At 44.2% G+C, this 14,105-nt stretch overlaps 1 protein-coding gene across 1 annotated transcript; it reads right to left on the reverse strand.

Annotated features, from left to right (window-relative positions):
• Positions 1-6,932: 6,932 nt before the first annotated feature.
• Positions 6,933-13,867, reverse strand: cep63 (centrosomal protein 63). The gene is made up of 13 exons (XM_037470646.2): positions 13,544-13,867; positions 13,209-13,386; positions 12,999-13,094; positions 12,586-12,708; positions 12,367-12,480; positions 12,097-12,270; positions 11,496-11,641; positions 11,184-11,327; positions 9,049-9,115; positions 8,757-8,954; positions 8,510-8,578; positions 8,157-8,408; positions 6,933-8,075 (listed from the first exon to the last, which is right to left on the reverse strand). Exons 1-13 carry the CDS (start codon positions 13,582-13,584, stop codon positions 7,878-7,880), a joined length of 1,800 nt encoding a protein of 599 aa, XP_037326543.2. The 5' UTR covers positions 13,585-13,867; the 3' UTR covers positions 6,933-7,877.
• Between the last annotated feature and the right edge of the window lie 238 nt (positions 13,868-14,105).

A 14,105-nucleotide genomic window follows, 5' to 3' on the forward strand; every position in this document is an offset into this window, starting at 1 on the left:
TCACTGCGGTGTTTGGAGAAAGTGTTTCCGGACCGACTCGCAAGTGAACACCGAGCGCGTATTCTAAACCATCGACTGAAACAGACCTGTGGACGCCAACAGAGTTTATTTCTACGAGTGCATATTGTTATTATTCTTTTGTCCACATTTAACAACATTGAATATGTTGGGGTTGCTCATTTGACATTAAATAATTAAATGCATTATGGACTTTATGGATGAACTTTGAAATATGTTGCATTGCATATAACTGACATTTTAAATGCAATGTAAAAGCTAGTGAACCTGGATAAGTTGTGACCAGTGCTTCCAAACCTTTTTCTTGCTAGTCGCTCTTTGGAAATAAAGCAACATCTTGTTGTGATACCTAGTTACAGGCAACACATTTATTTTGAGCAATTAAGCAATTCTTTTTTTAGCTCAAACTTTTAACTAACGGCATAAACGGCTTTACTTTTAACGTAAAACTACAGACTGTTTTGGCCCATTGATGGCCGCAGAAACAAGATCAACGTAACATCACCTTGTAAGTTGATATGCCAAACCTATAGTTACCAGTGGTAGGCCGTGCTCGAACCGAAGCTGATGAACCTAATAGCCTCATTACCCACAGTTATTATTATTATTTGTTCCGGGTAAACGCCTCATATTCACATACTGTAACATTTAATGTGAAATGAAATGTTACACAAAGCTCAACACCTACAAAAACTGCAGATACATGAATACGCACATGACAGGGGCTGCGTAACTGACGGACAAAACATAAAGTCAAATCAATGTAATTAACTCACTGCCACGAGCAAACTAACAAGAAACGGTCACATTTATTTACAACAAAGCATGACAAAACAATCCATCAATGTCCACAATTTAGACACTAACTTTGTCTGTCTCACATATGGTGCCGGTCAGGATGTGCAGGGTCATCTTTGACATTTTCTGACAAAAAACAGCTGCCTGCTATGGCTGAAAACACGGCTAGGAGAGCACCATGAAGTCTGCAAATCAAAACAATAAAACACTGAACAGCTTAGTTGGGTTATTGACCTCGGTTGTAGATTGGCCAATCGCAGCTTCAGCCAACCTCAATCGACGACTCAGAGTCACTCTGCTGCACAGACTCTCGTGCAATCTTTCAAATTTTCTTCATTTTCGATTCATAGGCAGTCATGATCGAGTGATGTATAAAAGTCATTACCCAGAGAGGCTGAAAGGAAATATTTGTTTCTAATTCACGTTTAAGTTACGTTCCCACCATAAAAACAAGTAGAGACATCTTTACCAGAGTGCGTAAGCATTATTTTAACATCTGAACTGTTCTTGTTTTCTGTATCCTTCTGACATCCTGGATTCATCCTTCAAACACTTACTGTAGACTGAAATAGCTTTTTAATAATATTTATTCAGGGAGTGCAGGGAGTAACAGTGGGATCTCCATACATAGATTTTATAATATATAACAACAATTTGACGGCATGGCAACGGTGAAGTTAATGTCAGAAATATAAGTGAGATATATATGAACACTATCGACTAACAACTTAATAAGTCAGATACTGAGACCAACAGTTCTTGATTCTGACCAATTCAAGTGAAAAAAGGTACGTCTGTCCATAAATATCACTATGTCAGCTCACAGAGCTTTGGTAAATACAGGCCTAATTATACGAACACGAGGAGGCCACATGTGATAACCTCTATCTCCAGATGGTGGACTGCAGTTAAAGGGAGAAAGGAGAGTCTGGGGGTCAGACGTCAGGAAGGAGGAAATCCCACCCTGGCCCCAGCAGATAGACGACAGGAAGCACTGGCAATTGCATAGAAATTCACCCTCAGTAATGCAACATGTGCTGCTCGGGGTGAGCGCCTGAGAGAGCACGGGATAAGACTTGTGGACGCATGGTCAGGTGGCCTTTATGTCCCTGATGACATCTACAGACCGCGGAAGAAAGGCGTTAATGAGGAAACAGTTGTCAAGTCCAGGAGTCCCATTCATCAAGTAAACATCTGAACCAGTGACCAGCTAAATGAGAAGTACGTCTAACTAAGATCAATGCTTGCAATCTGAATCAATCAACAATAGGCCTGAGGGCCAAATGGATTCTATTATATAACTCACGCTTAACTTTAAGTCAAATTCCCAGCAAATGACAAAGTCACTGTACTACAATTGTCTATGGCATTTGCTGAACAAGCGACCGCGAGAGCCTGGTTATTTATGAGGCCTCGCAGAGTGATCATCACAGGTGATGACGATTTTCTCTGTGATCTCCAACAACTTTATGACCTACGTAATTAGACACTCAAACAAACAGGAGGAGCAAAGTTGACTAAAGCATGAAAGAAGGGGGGAGCTTCTAAGGAGTCAGCGGTTTTCACTTTGACTGAGCAGGCATTTCGGTTGGCTTTTGGAGATCTCGGGATAAGAGAGTGTTTGCAAACACGCAGCTTCAAGCTGTTGGGCCGACCGCTCTGTTGAGCGTCAATAAAAGTCAAGTTTTGACTGAGGAATGGGTTCGTGAGTAAGGTGTTACCTGTGACGGTTAGTGGGAGCTATAGGGTTTGGGAAAGTGGAATGATTTCACCTTCCTGGAGGTGGAGGTTCTGGGAACGGACAGATAACACCATCCATTTCTGAGGGAGAATAATCTCGATTGCAGTCGTTTCAGTTCCCTGTCAAGTGACAGCAGCTGCCGGGAGGTAATGCGGCGTGAAGAGCCTCCCTCTTCTTAACAGTTTGACACCATCCACAACGGTATCTGATTCCTTGTCACCATGTTTAGTTAGTATGAAAATATTGATATTCTTCCTCAACGGTTGAAGACTGAAGAAAGTGTCAAAAGCTTTCAAACAAGTTAATCTGTCACATTCAAAGTGCAGCTCTTGGCACCCAACATGCACGATTTCAACCCGAGGCAGAAGAAAATGTTACTATTAACAGTATGCTGTATGTGCAGTGCAGCATTGAAAGTGACTCACAGGAAGCAGTCAGCTAACTAGTGGACAGCTGGCTACGAGGGTGCTTGCAGCTCGGCCAGGCTGTGTGCTAAGGCCCGCCGGATAGTTGTTGAGATGTTTAACTCAGGCCAAATGACACCGCCATTCATAAACCTCAAAGAGCACTTCAAAAGTTTGACCTAATATATGATTGCAATGATGTCAGATTGTGGTGCAGCTAACTTTGAATCATTTATCGCTACAGTGCCGTGGACTGATGAGTCGGGTTTAGAAACTACTGGAATGAGGAAGTGCGTCACTTCCTCGGGTATTTCTCTTGAAAAGACATCAAATCAAAACATGTTCAGCTGTTTATATCTGTGCAAATGAAAGAATGTAAACTGACCTTTCCCTTTATCTAATTCATCAGTGCGTCCCAGCCAGGGTGCTTGTGTGGGAAGATTATGATCAGTTGCTGCACATTGTTGATCCCCCACTCCCCTTCTTCTCTAGAGTTTCCTTTTCAGGTATATTCATGTATTAATCATATCACAACTGTCTCAGATTGAATGGCGCCTAGAACTTCAGTTATACGTCCATTCATGTCCATAAAGTTACAGCTGCAACAGTATGCAAACAAAAGGATACAGCAGTCATAAAAGAGACTGTTTTATTTATGTAATACCTGCTCACACCTCAAACTGTGAGCACAAAACAATGGACAAAGGTAGATCAAAACAGTGCATGTCTGACATTTGCGTAACACACACACATTATATATATATATATATATATATATATATATATATATATATATATATATATATATAAATAAGAGAGAGAGAGAGAGAGAGATGAGGTATGAGGCTCGCTGAGGATGTTGGGAATTTTAGGGGGAATCTGAAAACTAATTGCACGAGAAAATCCAAATGGACGCCCTCATTAGCTGTGAATGAATAAGGAATGTTCTAAATAGTTTTTACATAACAGAAACCCCAACATCAAAGAATTCCTGTTCGGACTGGGCTGAATGTCAACAAGACATCGCTCCAGTTTTGCAAGTATTCATTTGAGTTGGGTCTGACAAAGCCCAACTCAAAGGCTTAATGATGATTTAAAATCCTTCTATCTAAATAAAGGGACGATCCGTGATCATATCCTAAACAAAAGGGCTTACCAGCATGGATATTAGAAATGCTTTTAGAATCCGGGTGATTACTCCATGCCCCTCTGAACTAATATAACACTATTGCTATACCTAAGTCAATTTATTTACCACAGGTGCATTTCTTAAATAGCATCCTGAATCACTTGCATTAACCACCTGATGTATGTTCAAATGACCAAAATGTATAATTAGCTTCTTTGTACATTACTTTTATGAGCATTTATTAAATGCAAGTAAACAGACTTGAGCTAGACAAATCACTAAATTAAAGTTCCATTCATCAGCATCCTGTCATTGAATGCAATAACTACACGATCGCTGGAAGTCCACGAGAGAGCGTGCACGCACTCATCGTGAGTCAGTTTCTTCCTCCGTCCCCTGTGGCCCGATGAAAACGTTTCTGCAGCTCTTCAAGTGTCCTGCAGCCAACGTCCCCGCGACCCCCCACGACCCCCCGGGACCGGACGAGCTCAACCCCATCCGGCTCGAGAGCACGTAAAAGGGATATAGTCCGGAGCCAGAAGTGGGACATGGACGCACGCGAAGCACGAGGGGCATGTTCCCTCCCCACGGTGGAATGTGCAACAAAAGAATGCACGTGGGGTGAAACAATGCTGGGAACAGTTGCCTTATCTTGAGAAGGATGTTCAGCAATGGAGAAGAAGCAAACGGCTGTGAGCGGAGAAGTCCACCACACAAGAATCCCACCAACGACACATTTCTCACGCAACGAATCGTTTATTAATGCGAGGTGTTGTTTCCGTCCAATGCTCGTTAATCTGCGCTTTAAGACATCACCTGTGAGCCCTCGAAACAAACAACCCTTCTCCATTCTGCATTCTTTACTCCCATGACAGGTTGTGATCTCATCGATAAGGAACGTTCCTCAAGCAAATACCAAAGAACCATTTGAACCAAGTTTCCCATGTAGTAGTCAACATGCTTGATAAAACCTCAGTGAATACTGAAAGTCTTTGTTTTTCTGGTATCAAGTATCTTCAGATGTCTGGTTTGTGACAGTGTTGGACTGTAGAGGCATTCAGTTGGACTGTAGAGGCACAAGGCTCTGTGTTGCTGGCTCTTTGAGGAGTATCTGACCTGGCAGGTTCATTACGCCGCGCGCACAATGTGACACTGCAGGAATCTGCTTCCGGGTTCTTGCAACAAAAACTAAAAATAATATTACAAATGAAGTGCTATCAAGTGTGTTTGCAGGTAATAAGGTGTTGGGCTTCTTGACGATGTGATTGGGTGCTTGCTGACCCCCCCCCGAGAAGTTGACACTTCTGCACTGGGCCCCCCCCCCCCCAGTGCAGAAGTGTCAACTTCTCGTCCCATCCTGACAGCAATGAATAAAGCAAATGCTTTGACGATGTGGTGACTGCGGCAGTAAGAAGCTCCTGGAGTGGTTTTTTTCTGCCTGCAGGAAGACGCAGCAACATTGTTGCAATTTGAAACTTTTGCTAAGTCACCTTCTTTGTAGAGAGTGGGTTTATCGGGTTAATCTCATTTTTCATTTAACTGGTGTACTAGTTTCTTAAGCTGACCAAGCATATATCTTTGAATACAAGTTGAAGGCACGCAGACAAATGATTGCGAGGGTGTCGATGCATTTCTCTCCCCTGAAATTATTTTTAAAGATTCATCAAGGACATCTTATCAAAAGTTCCATTTGGCTTTTTGAAGCTTTCATCCTCATCTCTTTTCCTCAGCTGATGAGAGTTTGCTCCATAGACTTTTATCAATCATTTAACCAAGTAACTGTGATATCTAACTGAGCACCTGCTACCGAGGGCCACATGGGGAGGCTGAAAGCTCTGGAAAGACCAAGTTAGCGGTCCTTGATAATGTTATTAGTCGCATCGTATCGATTTGAAAGAATAAAAAAAAAAAACACAGGTCAGCTCGACCGTATGTGAAATGTAGCATTAACTAGTTTAAGCGATCAGAATATAGAAGCCTCTGCCGCTTTACATTTGAATGATTTCCTTTCATATATTAGGTCTCCTGCAAGTCCTTCAAGTTCACAGGTAAGCAGTAAGAAATCACAGGAATGCCCTTTTAAAAGCACGCTTGCAATTCCACTCACTAAAATATTCTATTTAGCAACTGCTCCATCGTCTTGTAGCTTTGAGCAAATTTTTCCTGTACATCACTATGTAAATAACGCAGTTCAAACTCTCCCTGGACCTGAATTACTCCTCCTCCCTTTCACTAGGCCCCCTGGAAGAATCTTCACCTCCCTCCACGGAGAGCCAGAGGAATGCCTGCCTTGCCAAATTCCTCAGTGTTGTTTGTTGGGGTTTAAAGCGCTAGCAACACAGGCAACCAAATACCGAAGTGAGAAGTCACTCACTGGAGACCCGCAGACAGCTGAGCAGAACGATGTCGTAAACCTCGGGCAGCAAAAGAATGAAGAACACATATGTCTTTAAATGTTTCCCCCACCACTTTATATCCATTCTATCGGTTCGTTAGGGAAGCAGTAAAATAGAATGATTCCCCCTGCAGCTTTTCAGCGTTTAGGAGGTTGAGCGCCCCACATGGTTGATATTAACATTCCATCAGCTTTTCTAATGATGAGGACAAAGTGGGCCGCAAGGGAAGGTTCATGACAGCATTGGCATGGTGCATGCATTCCTGCACTTGACTGGCCAGGAGGCCTCTGCAGGGCGGGCGGTGCTGGAGCTGTTAGGTGGGGGGACTTGAAAAACAAGTAACTGGGGAAATGAGGAGAGCTACGGCCTAAAGTTCCTCCTCACCCCCCGTGCTGTCGGGACAGAAATGTACATATGTGGGATTTTCCCAGTGAAGACAGGCGACAGCTTGTTTGTCTCATGGACACATTTTATTCTTCAAATGTAAAGTTGCATCAATGTTCCAGGCAACAAGATGAATTGGAATGTGCTATGAGTAAAAAGCGCAAAGGACCCTCCACGGCAATAGAATACAGCCACCAGCTGTGGAAAGGCAATTTCAATCGATTAAAAGCAAAGCTCAGAAACTTTTCTTCTGTGGTTTGATAATAAAATCCAGCCTCGACTGACAGGTGTGCAAAAACACAGCCTCCTGACAAAATCTTGATGTAAGCTCAAAAAAAAAGTCCAGGAACTCTAACACAATTCACAAGAAGAACGGTCAGCGGCCAGATGTTGTCCAGGCTCGGATGGAATGTAACAACATGTCTCTGGCACAAGAGCCCCTGCGTTCACCATCTTCACAGTTAAAGTTTGTCAGATGCGGCATCCTGAAACCTGGCTGAAGTCAAATGAAAAGTCAAAAGTGCTGTTGAGTTTCTTTTACGGTTCGTTTTGTCCTTTCTGCAAGCTGACCAGAGCTAAATGATGAGAAAATGAATTCACTCCTTTGATGATCAGAAATGCCAAGCTTCGTAGCCTGATTCAAGCAGTGGGACCTTTGGCCAATTATCTCTACTCCCATTTTCAGTCTCAGTTTTTACACTGTCAAAAAAGGCCCAAAAGCCACAATTGGAGCTTTTTAAACAAATTTTTGTTTTTGTTACATCTTGTTGCACAGGACAGGGACAGAATGCTAGTATCAGCAGAATGACACATGCGGTGATGCAAAGAGTTTGATTAATTGATTAGTCTTTGGATAAGCTGGATGGCGGGCCAGGTTTCATGAGGCCACAGCGCAGGCCAAAGCTCCTGTACAGTTTGGAGTTACAATTGTCTGTCTAAAGTTAAACGTCTTTCACACTGCTGTTGAAGGCCCGTTTTCTTCTTTTTTATTCCACCTTCTTCTGCCACTAACTATTCTTGGCTGAAGTCAGAGCGGACTGCGGCCCCGAGCCACTTGGCCGATACTTGCACTCTATCTTGTTGCTGTTGACCCTCATAGCCTGGATGTGGTGGTCCAGTGTCTGGACCACCTCCTCGGCCAGGACGCTTTCTCTATCCAGGAAATCGCAGACCATGTCGTCCGCAGGTGAGCCGGACATCGACTCCTGAGACGGGAGACAAACACACAGCTGTAGGGCGCTTAACCTCCTCAGCAACTGTGGATTATTATCTGTGACGAGCCTCACCGCTGGAGAGGGAGAAGACAGGGCGTTGTCTACGGACTCTTTCTGCATGGCGTCCCTTTGTTTGCCATGTCGGGTAGCTTCATCGCTACAAGCAGGCCGGGGTTGGTCCCTCGCGGTGCGGCTGAGAAGGGCTCGCTCGTATCGGGCTTGCATCTCTGCCATCGCCTCCCTCAGCTGCCTGTTCTCTTGTTCCAGGCTGATCAGAGGCAGCACATAGCTCTGCCTCGGGGACGCATGCGAGGAATCTCCTCTCTGAGGAGGGAGTTAAAAGGGCAGAGAGTCAAAAAAGGGGTAAGATTAAATAAACTCAGGAAAGAATGTTCATATTGAGACTATAGTCACAGCTGACTAACCTTTGGGGACTGGGACTGCAGCAGACCCTTCAGGTGCTCGTTCTCAGCCTCCAGCTGTGCCTGAGAGATCTGAAAAAGTTGGGCAATCAAATTTTATTGGAATGAAGCTCTTTGCAGATGCATAATAGAGGGCCTCCATCTTGGGGAGAAGTCCCCAGGGCTCTTTCTACCTGTACGTCTGCATAAAGCAAACACCTACAGCGTGTCCGTACAACGTCACGGCGCTACGCCACTTTATTCTGCTCACCTTGAGCTCAGCCGCCGTCCGCTGTGCTCGCTCCGCCTCGCCGCGAAGACGCTGCTGGATGCTGGCCGAGGAGCCCTTCAGCGCGGCGAGGTCGCTGTTGCTTTGGTGCAGCTCAGCGGTCAGCTTCGACACCTCCTTCCTCATTCCCCCCACCTCACCGCTGTGGGTCTGCCTGGCCCTGTGCAGCTCTTCTATTAGCTGTGTGAGGAATCGAGAGAAGGGGGCAAAGCGGGCGTCGATCAGGGATGCTTTACACGAAACAATATGCGCAAGTCACAGGCGGGTTTTAGACCTTTTTGGTTTCAGCGACAGAGGAATCGCGTCGCGCCTCGCCACTTCGTCGGCTCTCCTTCTCCAGTCTGAGCGAATCAACAAGAACGTGAAAAGACAGACCATGTTGATATCGCAAATTACAGAGGTGTCGAGCGCATATGATTCGGACGCCTTAACCCTCCTGTCATGTTGCGGGTCAAATTGACCCGTTTCAAAATTTAAAAATCTAGGAAAAATATTTGAAAGTACTTTTTTTGTATGAAACTTCTTCTGCTTGGCTTAATTAGTGTAACCAACGTAAAAAAATAAATAAAAAAAAATATCATGCATTTGAAACCCCCCCATGCAGGTTTATATTACAGAGATGATGTTCGGGTCAATTTGACCCGGCAGTGAACGTGGAGGCTATAGGGGGTCAGAAGTGTCAAGTTTAGACCATATCTTTCTTTGAAAATGTGAGACTGTCTTTCTTATTCACTCTTCACCACATTTCTCTCTCTAACACCACACACACACACACACACACACACACACACACACACACACACACACACACACACACACACACACACACACACACACACACACACACACACACACACACACACACACACACACACACACACACACACACACACACACACACACACACACACACACACACACACACAGCCCCACATATAAAGTTGTCCACATTTCAAACTTCAAACAAAGAAATCAAGTGTTTGTTATTGGATCCGATCTCTGTCCTGCACTTATGTGCCCACCCCCCCACGTGAACCAGACGTGCGTCTCAGATGCACTCTCTTTCTAACGGCCCCCACCTGTACAAGAAATAAATATACTATTTTGGTGGGAAAACCCCGGCCACATACAAAAGGGTTGCTGTGGAATCTTACAAACATTACACTCTGAAGAGCATGCCTACAACTCAGCAGCTCAGTAAAAAACTATGAGCAAAAAAAGAATGACGGCCCTGGAGGCTCTGGAGCTCATCTTTGATCGCAACAGCTAAATAGAGGAGGATGTGTCCGAAGATGAAGACCATCTTGAGATGAAATTCGGATTCTAAAACATCGGATGAGGAAAGTATAATATCTGTTCCAAGCGAAACATTCCTTTCAAAAAATCGGGAAATACAGTGGTCATCCTCACCTAACGCAAGTCAGCTGAGACTGACTGCCAAAAATATTATAAAGACTGTGCCAGGCCCCACCAGGATGGCAGTGACTCGTGTCATAGACATCAAGTCAGCTTTTGAGCTGGTCCTCCCAAAGTCATTACAAAAAGTAATTCTCAAGATGACTAATCTAGAAGGGAGACGTGTTTTGGGGGAGGATTGGAAGGAGCTGGACGAAATGCATTTTCATGCATATTTGGGGCTTCTCGTCCTTGCTGGGGTCTATAGGTCAAAAGATGAATCGGTAGCCAGCCTGTGGGATGCAGAGACAGGCAGGGCGATATGACAACAAGACAAGCACAACATGTGTGACATGTGCAAAATTTATTTGCACAAAGCACACCGTGACGACATGTCACTCATGTGCTGTGTAGACACACACACACACACACACCCACGCATACACGCGCATACACACACCTCGTTAATTTTGCTCATCTCTTGTTCATTTTTGTAAATGTCTGTTTCTTAACACTATGAATGAAGTTTACTTTCAATAGAAATTCTTATTTACTCATTTGGCTTGATTTTGAGTAAGCGGGTCAATATGACCCTGAAACAGCATAGGTGTCTCATCTCTATTTATCTACATCACCCCATGACATTTTTTTTTCTTCAAAAAAATAATAAAATATAGCAAAAAATACATGTTATGGTAGACTAATGCAAATTATGTCTAGGTTTTTCAAATGTACCTAAAATAATGTCTGAGCAGACTATTTTTCATTAAAACGAGTGAGTTATACTGATTTAACTATGAATTATGGAGGAGCAAATAATTTCATTCCATTAAAAACTGATTGAATTGTTAGTTAAGGTGTTGATGATGAGGTAAAAACTATATTTCATAGGTTTTTTTGGTTTTTGACAACATTTGGAAGATTTAACATGCCCCGGGTCAAATTGACCCGGGAACATCATTGCTGTACCTAAGAAACGAACATAGCAGGAGGGTTAAAAAGGCCGGCGTTCACCTGTCGGTGAGACACGCCAGCTGGGCCTTGAGATGAGCCTCACGCGCTTCTGAGCAGCGGAGCCGGGTTGCAGTCTTCTCCAGATCTTGACTGAGGGCTTCCACACCCGCACAGCCCTGAGCCGCCAGGCAGTCCTCCAGAGAGCTGAGGAAATGAGAAGGGTTCTTTATCGACTGGTGTGACAACTCTTGTCCTACAGTACACAAGCATTCAAACTGTCGTGCTGCAACTACTGTGGCTGCAGTTTAAGAATACACTGCCCCCTTGTGTGCTGTTGCTGTTCTGCACCCTGAAAACGCATTATTTACCTACCGAACCACTTGATCTTTCACTTGTAGTACTTGTCGGAGTTCTGCAGCTTCCTTGCTGAACCTTTGGTGTTCCAGAGTGGCTCTCTGCACGGAAGAACCCTCGCAGTAAAGCGTGCCGTGGAGTTCCTCTCTTTCCTCTGAAGGGACCTGTGGGACAGCAGTGGATTATCAGCTGATAGTTAGATTTCTTCCTACTAGACTGCAGGCCGACGTTAGCTTTTGTGTTGGATATTCTTCTAGTTAGTTGACTACAAGGAGTCTTACACGGATCATAAACTCTGACGGGGAAAACCATCAAACAAATCCTGGAATTAATGATTCAATAATGCAAATAAAATGACTCCAAGTGATTGACGGCCACCTGGATTTTGGGGAATCATAACAGATTTTAGGCAACTGTCTTAGCAGACAACCTGCTTTCATTTAGTGTTCTGTTGATTTTGAGTCCACCAAGTGTCTGTAATAAGTTGTTAGTGCAGTAAAGTCTGTACCAACAGCTGTCCAACCTCTGGTCCTGGAAGACTGGCGTGTTTGAGAATACACCATTATTAAATATTAGCTTATGAATAAATGCTTTTGGTCATTGACAGCGCTGTGCTTACCTGCTGCTCCCTGTGGTGCTGTCCCAGCCACATCTCGAGCAGTCGGAGACGTTCCAGTTCGAGCTCCTGTGAGTGCATGCTGCCCTGAGTCTTCTCCAGCTGCGTACGCACGTGCTGCACCTCTGGACAGCAGCCCCCGTGCTCCCTCTCCTTCTGCCACAAAGCCCACTGGGCCTGGAGAAGGAAAGAATACGTCATAGTGGTGTGACTCCATCGGCTTCAATGGTAAACTTGACAGAATTAGCATGTTTTGTTTGTATTTGCTTTTACTTTCAGGTGTGTGAGCTCATCAGTCAGACTCTTATTTTGGGCCTCCAGCGCTGACAGTTGTTTTTGGAGCTGGATACGTTGCTGTTCCCATTTTAAAGAGCACTTGCGATCGTCCTGTACGGGAGAAACAAGGATGAACACACTCCACATAACCAGGGAAATCTGTGATGACAGGTAATGGAAGAACATGGATATGAAGGGAATGGATGCCTGGGGTACCTCAATCTTTTCATTGATTCGGGTGACCTCTGAGCGGTCGGCCTCTTTCATGTTTGCACCGCCACTCGTCTCCTTGAAATGTTTCCGCTGAAGCTTGAGATAACTTCTCTTTAGTTTATCTAACTGCAGAAAAAACATTTTTAAGGAAGGATTCTCAAGTTTGTAAAACCAGTTTTAATCATCAACATCTTGAGACACAAACATACTGTACTAGGCCGACAATTCAGACCCGTTTTGTCTTACATGTGGAGTAAGATGTAGTTAGATTTAACTAGTTCATGGGTCATTAAGTCAACTTTGACACTGGAGATTTTCAAATTATGTTGAAGAACTAAAACAATTTTTACAAAATGTACACCACAATCAACTCATCAGTGAATTGAAAGGCTGCGTGTTGTATTCTTGTGTCTCACCTCTTCTCTGACTTTCTGCAGCTGCTGCTCGTACTTGCTAACCAACTCTTGTCTACCCGCCTGGACTTCTTCTAGATTCTTGCGGACCAATCCGATCTACAATCAGGACCCATCGCAGTGGATATTATCACAATGACACGAGTTAGAAACACATGAAAAGTACGTGCACGACATACACCCGAACTGTAAGACCCGTGAATGCAACTGCACCTCCAGGTCCCTGCGTTCAATGAGATTCCTGGAAGTCAACAGCTCCTCTTCCCTACTTTTCAGCGTGAGGTCCATGGCCTGTATCTCAGCGTCCCACTCCCTCCTCTGATGGTCGATCATGATTTCAATCTGTCTCATCAGCTCCTGGAGCTCTGGCTCACACGATGAAAGGACAGAGCTGGAATACACATACCAACCATTAAAAAAACACGATGTTGGCTAGTCACGTTGAAATACAACATAACCAAGAGGTCGCCATCTATGCAATTGCTCAACATCACTGGTTACCAGCTAGCGTGTGTCACTGGGTTCATTGACAGTTTACGTCACGTTACCTTAGGTCAGGATTCTGCAAAGACACCAAGGAAGGCTCCATTTGTCCGGAGGAGATGCTACTTTACCTAACCTAGCAACCTCAGGGACAGCATTAGGAATCCATAACGACAACACCTCAGCGCGTGACTTGAAATGAAGTTTCTATCGTTATATCAACATACGTCATACTATAATTACGATTCCACCGCTAGTTTCAGTACACCTACGTTAACTAATTGTGTTTACGTCGCCACCTGGCTTGGCGGTAAATACAGCTGTCGTTAGATTGAATGGTTTTCCTGGTTTGCGATGTAAGGCGGTAACTCCGCCTCCAATGTGTGACCTCAGCACGTTGTACGTCAAAGGTTTTTGGACGCGGCAACTGATTTAACTTTATCCAGGTGATGTAAAATTCAACTCCGTTGCCGTGAACCCGGTGTAATACAACAAACGCCCAATATTACAACGATTAATATGTTTATAGGTACAGTACGGCATTTTCACTGAAATTCAGCTTAATTCCACAATGTTCGTTTCCTGGAGCAAAGCTGTTTCGGCGATCGCAATGTCAAGAAGATTGAC

This window comes from Pungitius pungitius, chromosome 7 (genome assembly GCF_949316345.1).
Source record: "Pungitius pungitius chromosome 7, fPunPun2.1, whole genome shotgun sequence".
Lineage (NCBI taxonomy): Eukaryota > Metazoa > Chordata > Actinopteri > Perciformes > Gasterosteidae > Pungitius > Pungitius pungitius.

Coding starts and splice junctions, on each gene's coding strand:
- cep63 (XM_037470646.2), bottom strand. CDS start 13,584: ATGGAGCCTTCCTTGGTGTCTTTGCAGAATCCTGACCTAAG. Junction 13,095..13,208: donor TTGAACGCAGGGACCTGGAG/GTGCAGTTGCAT, acceptor TCCTGATTGTAG/ATCGGATTGGTCCGCAAGAA. Junction 8,955..9,048: donor CTGTCGCTGAAACCAAAAAG/GTCTAAAACCCG, acceptor TTCCTCACACAG/CTAATAGAAGAGCTGCACAG.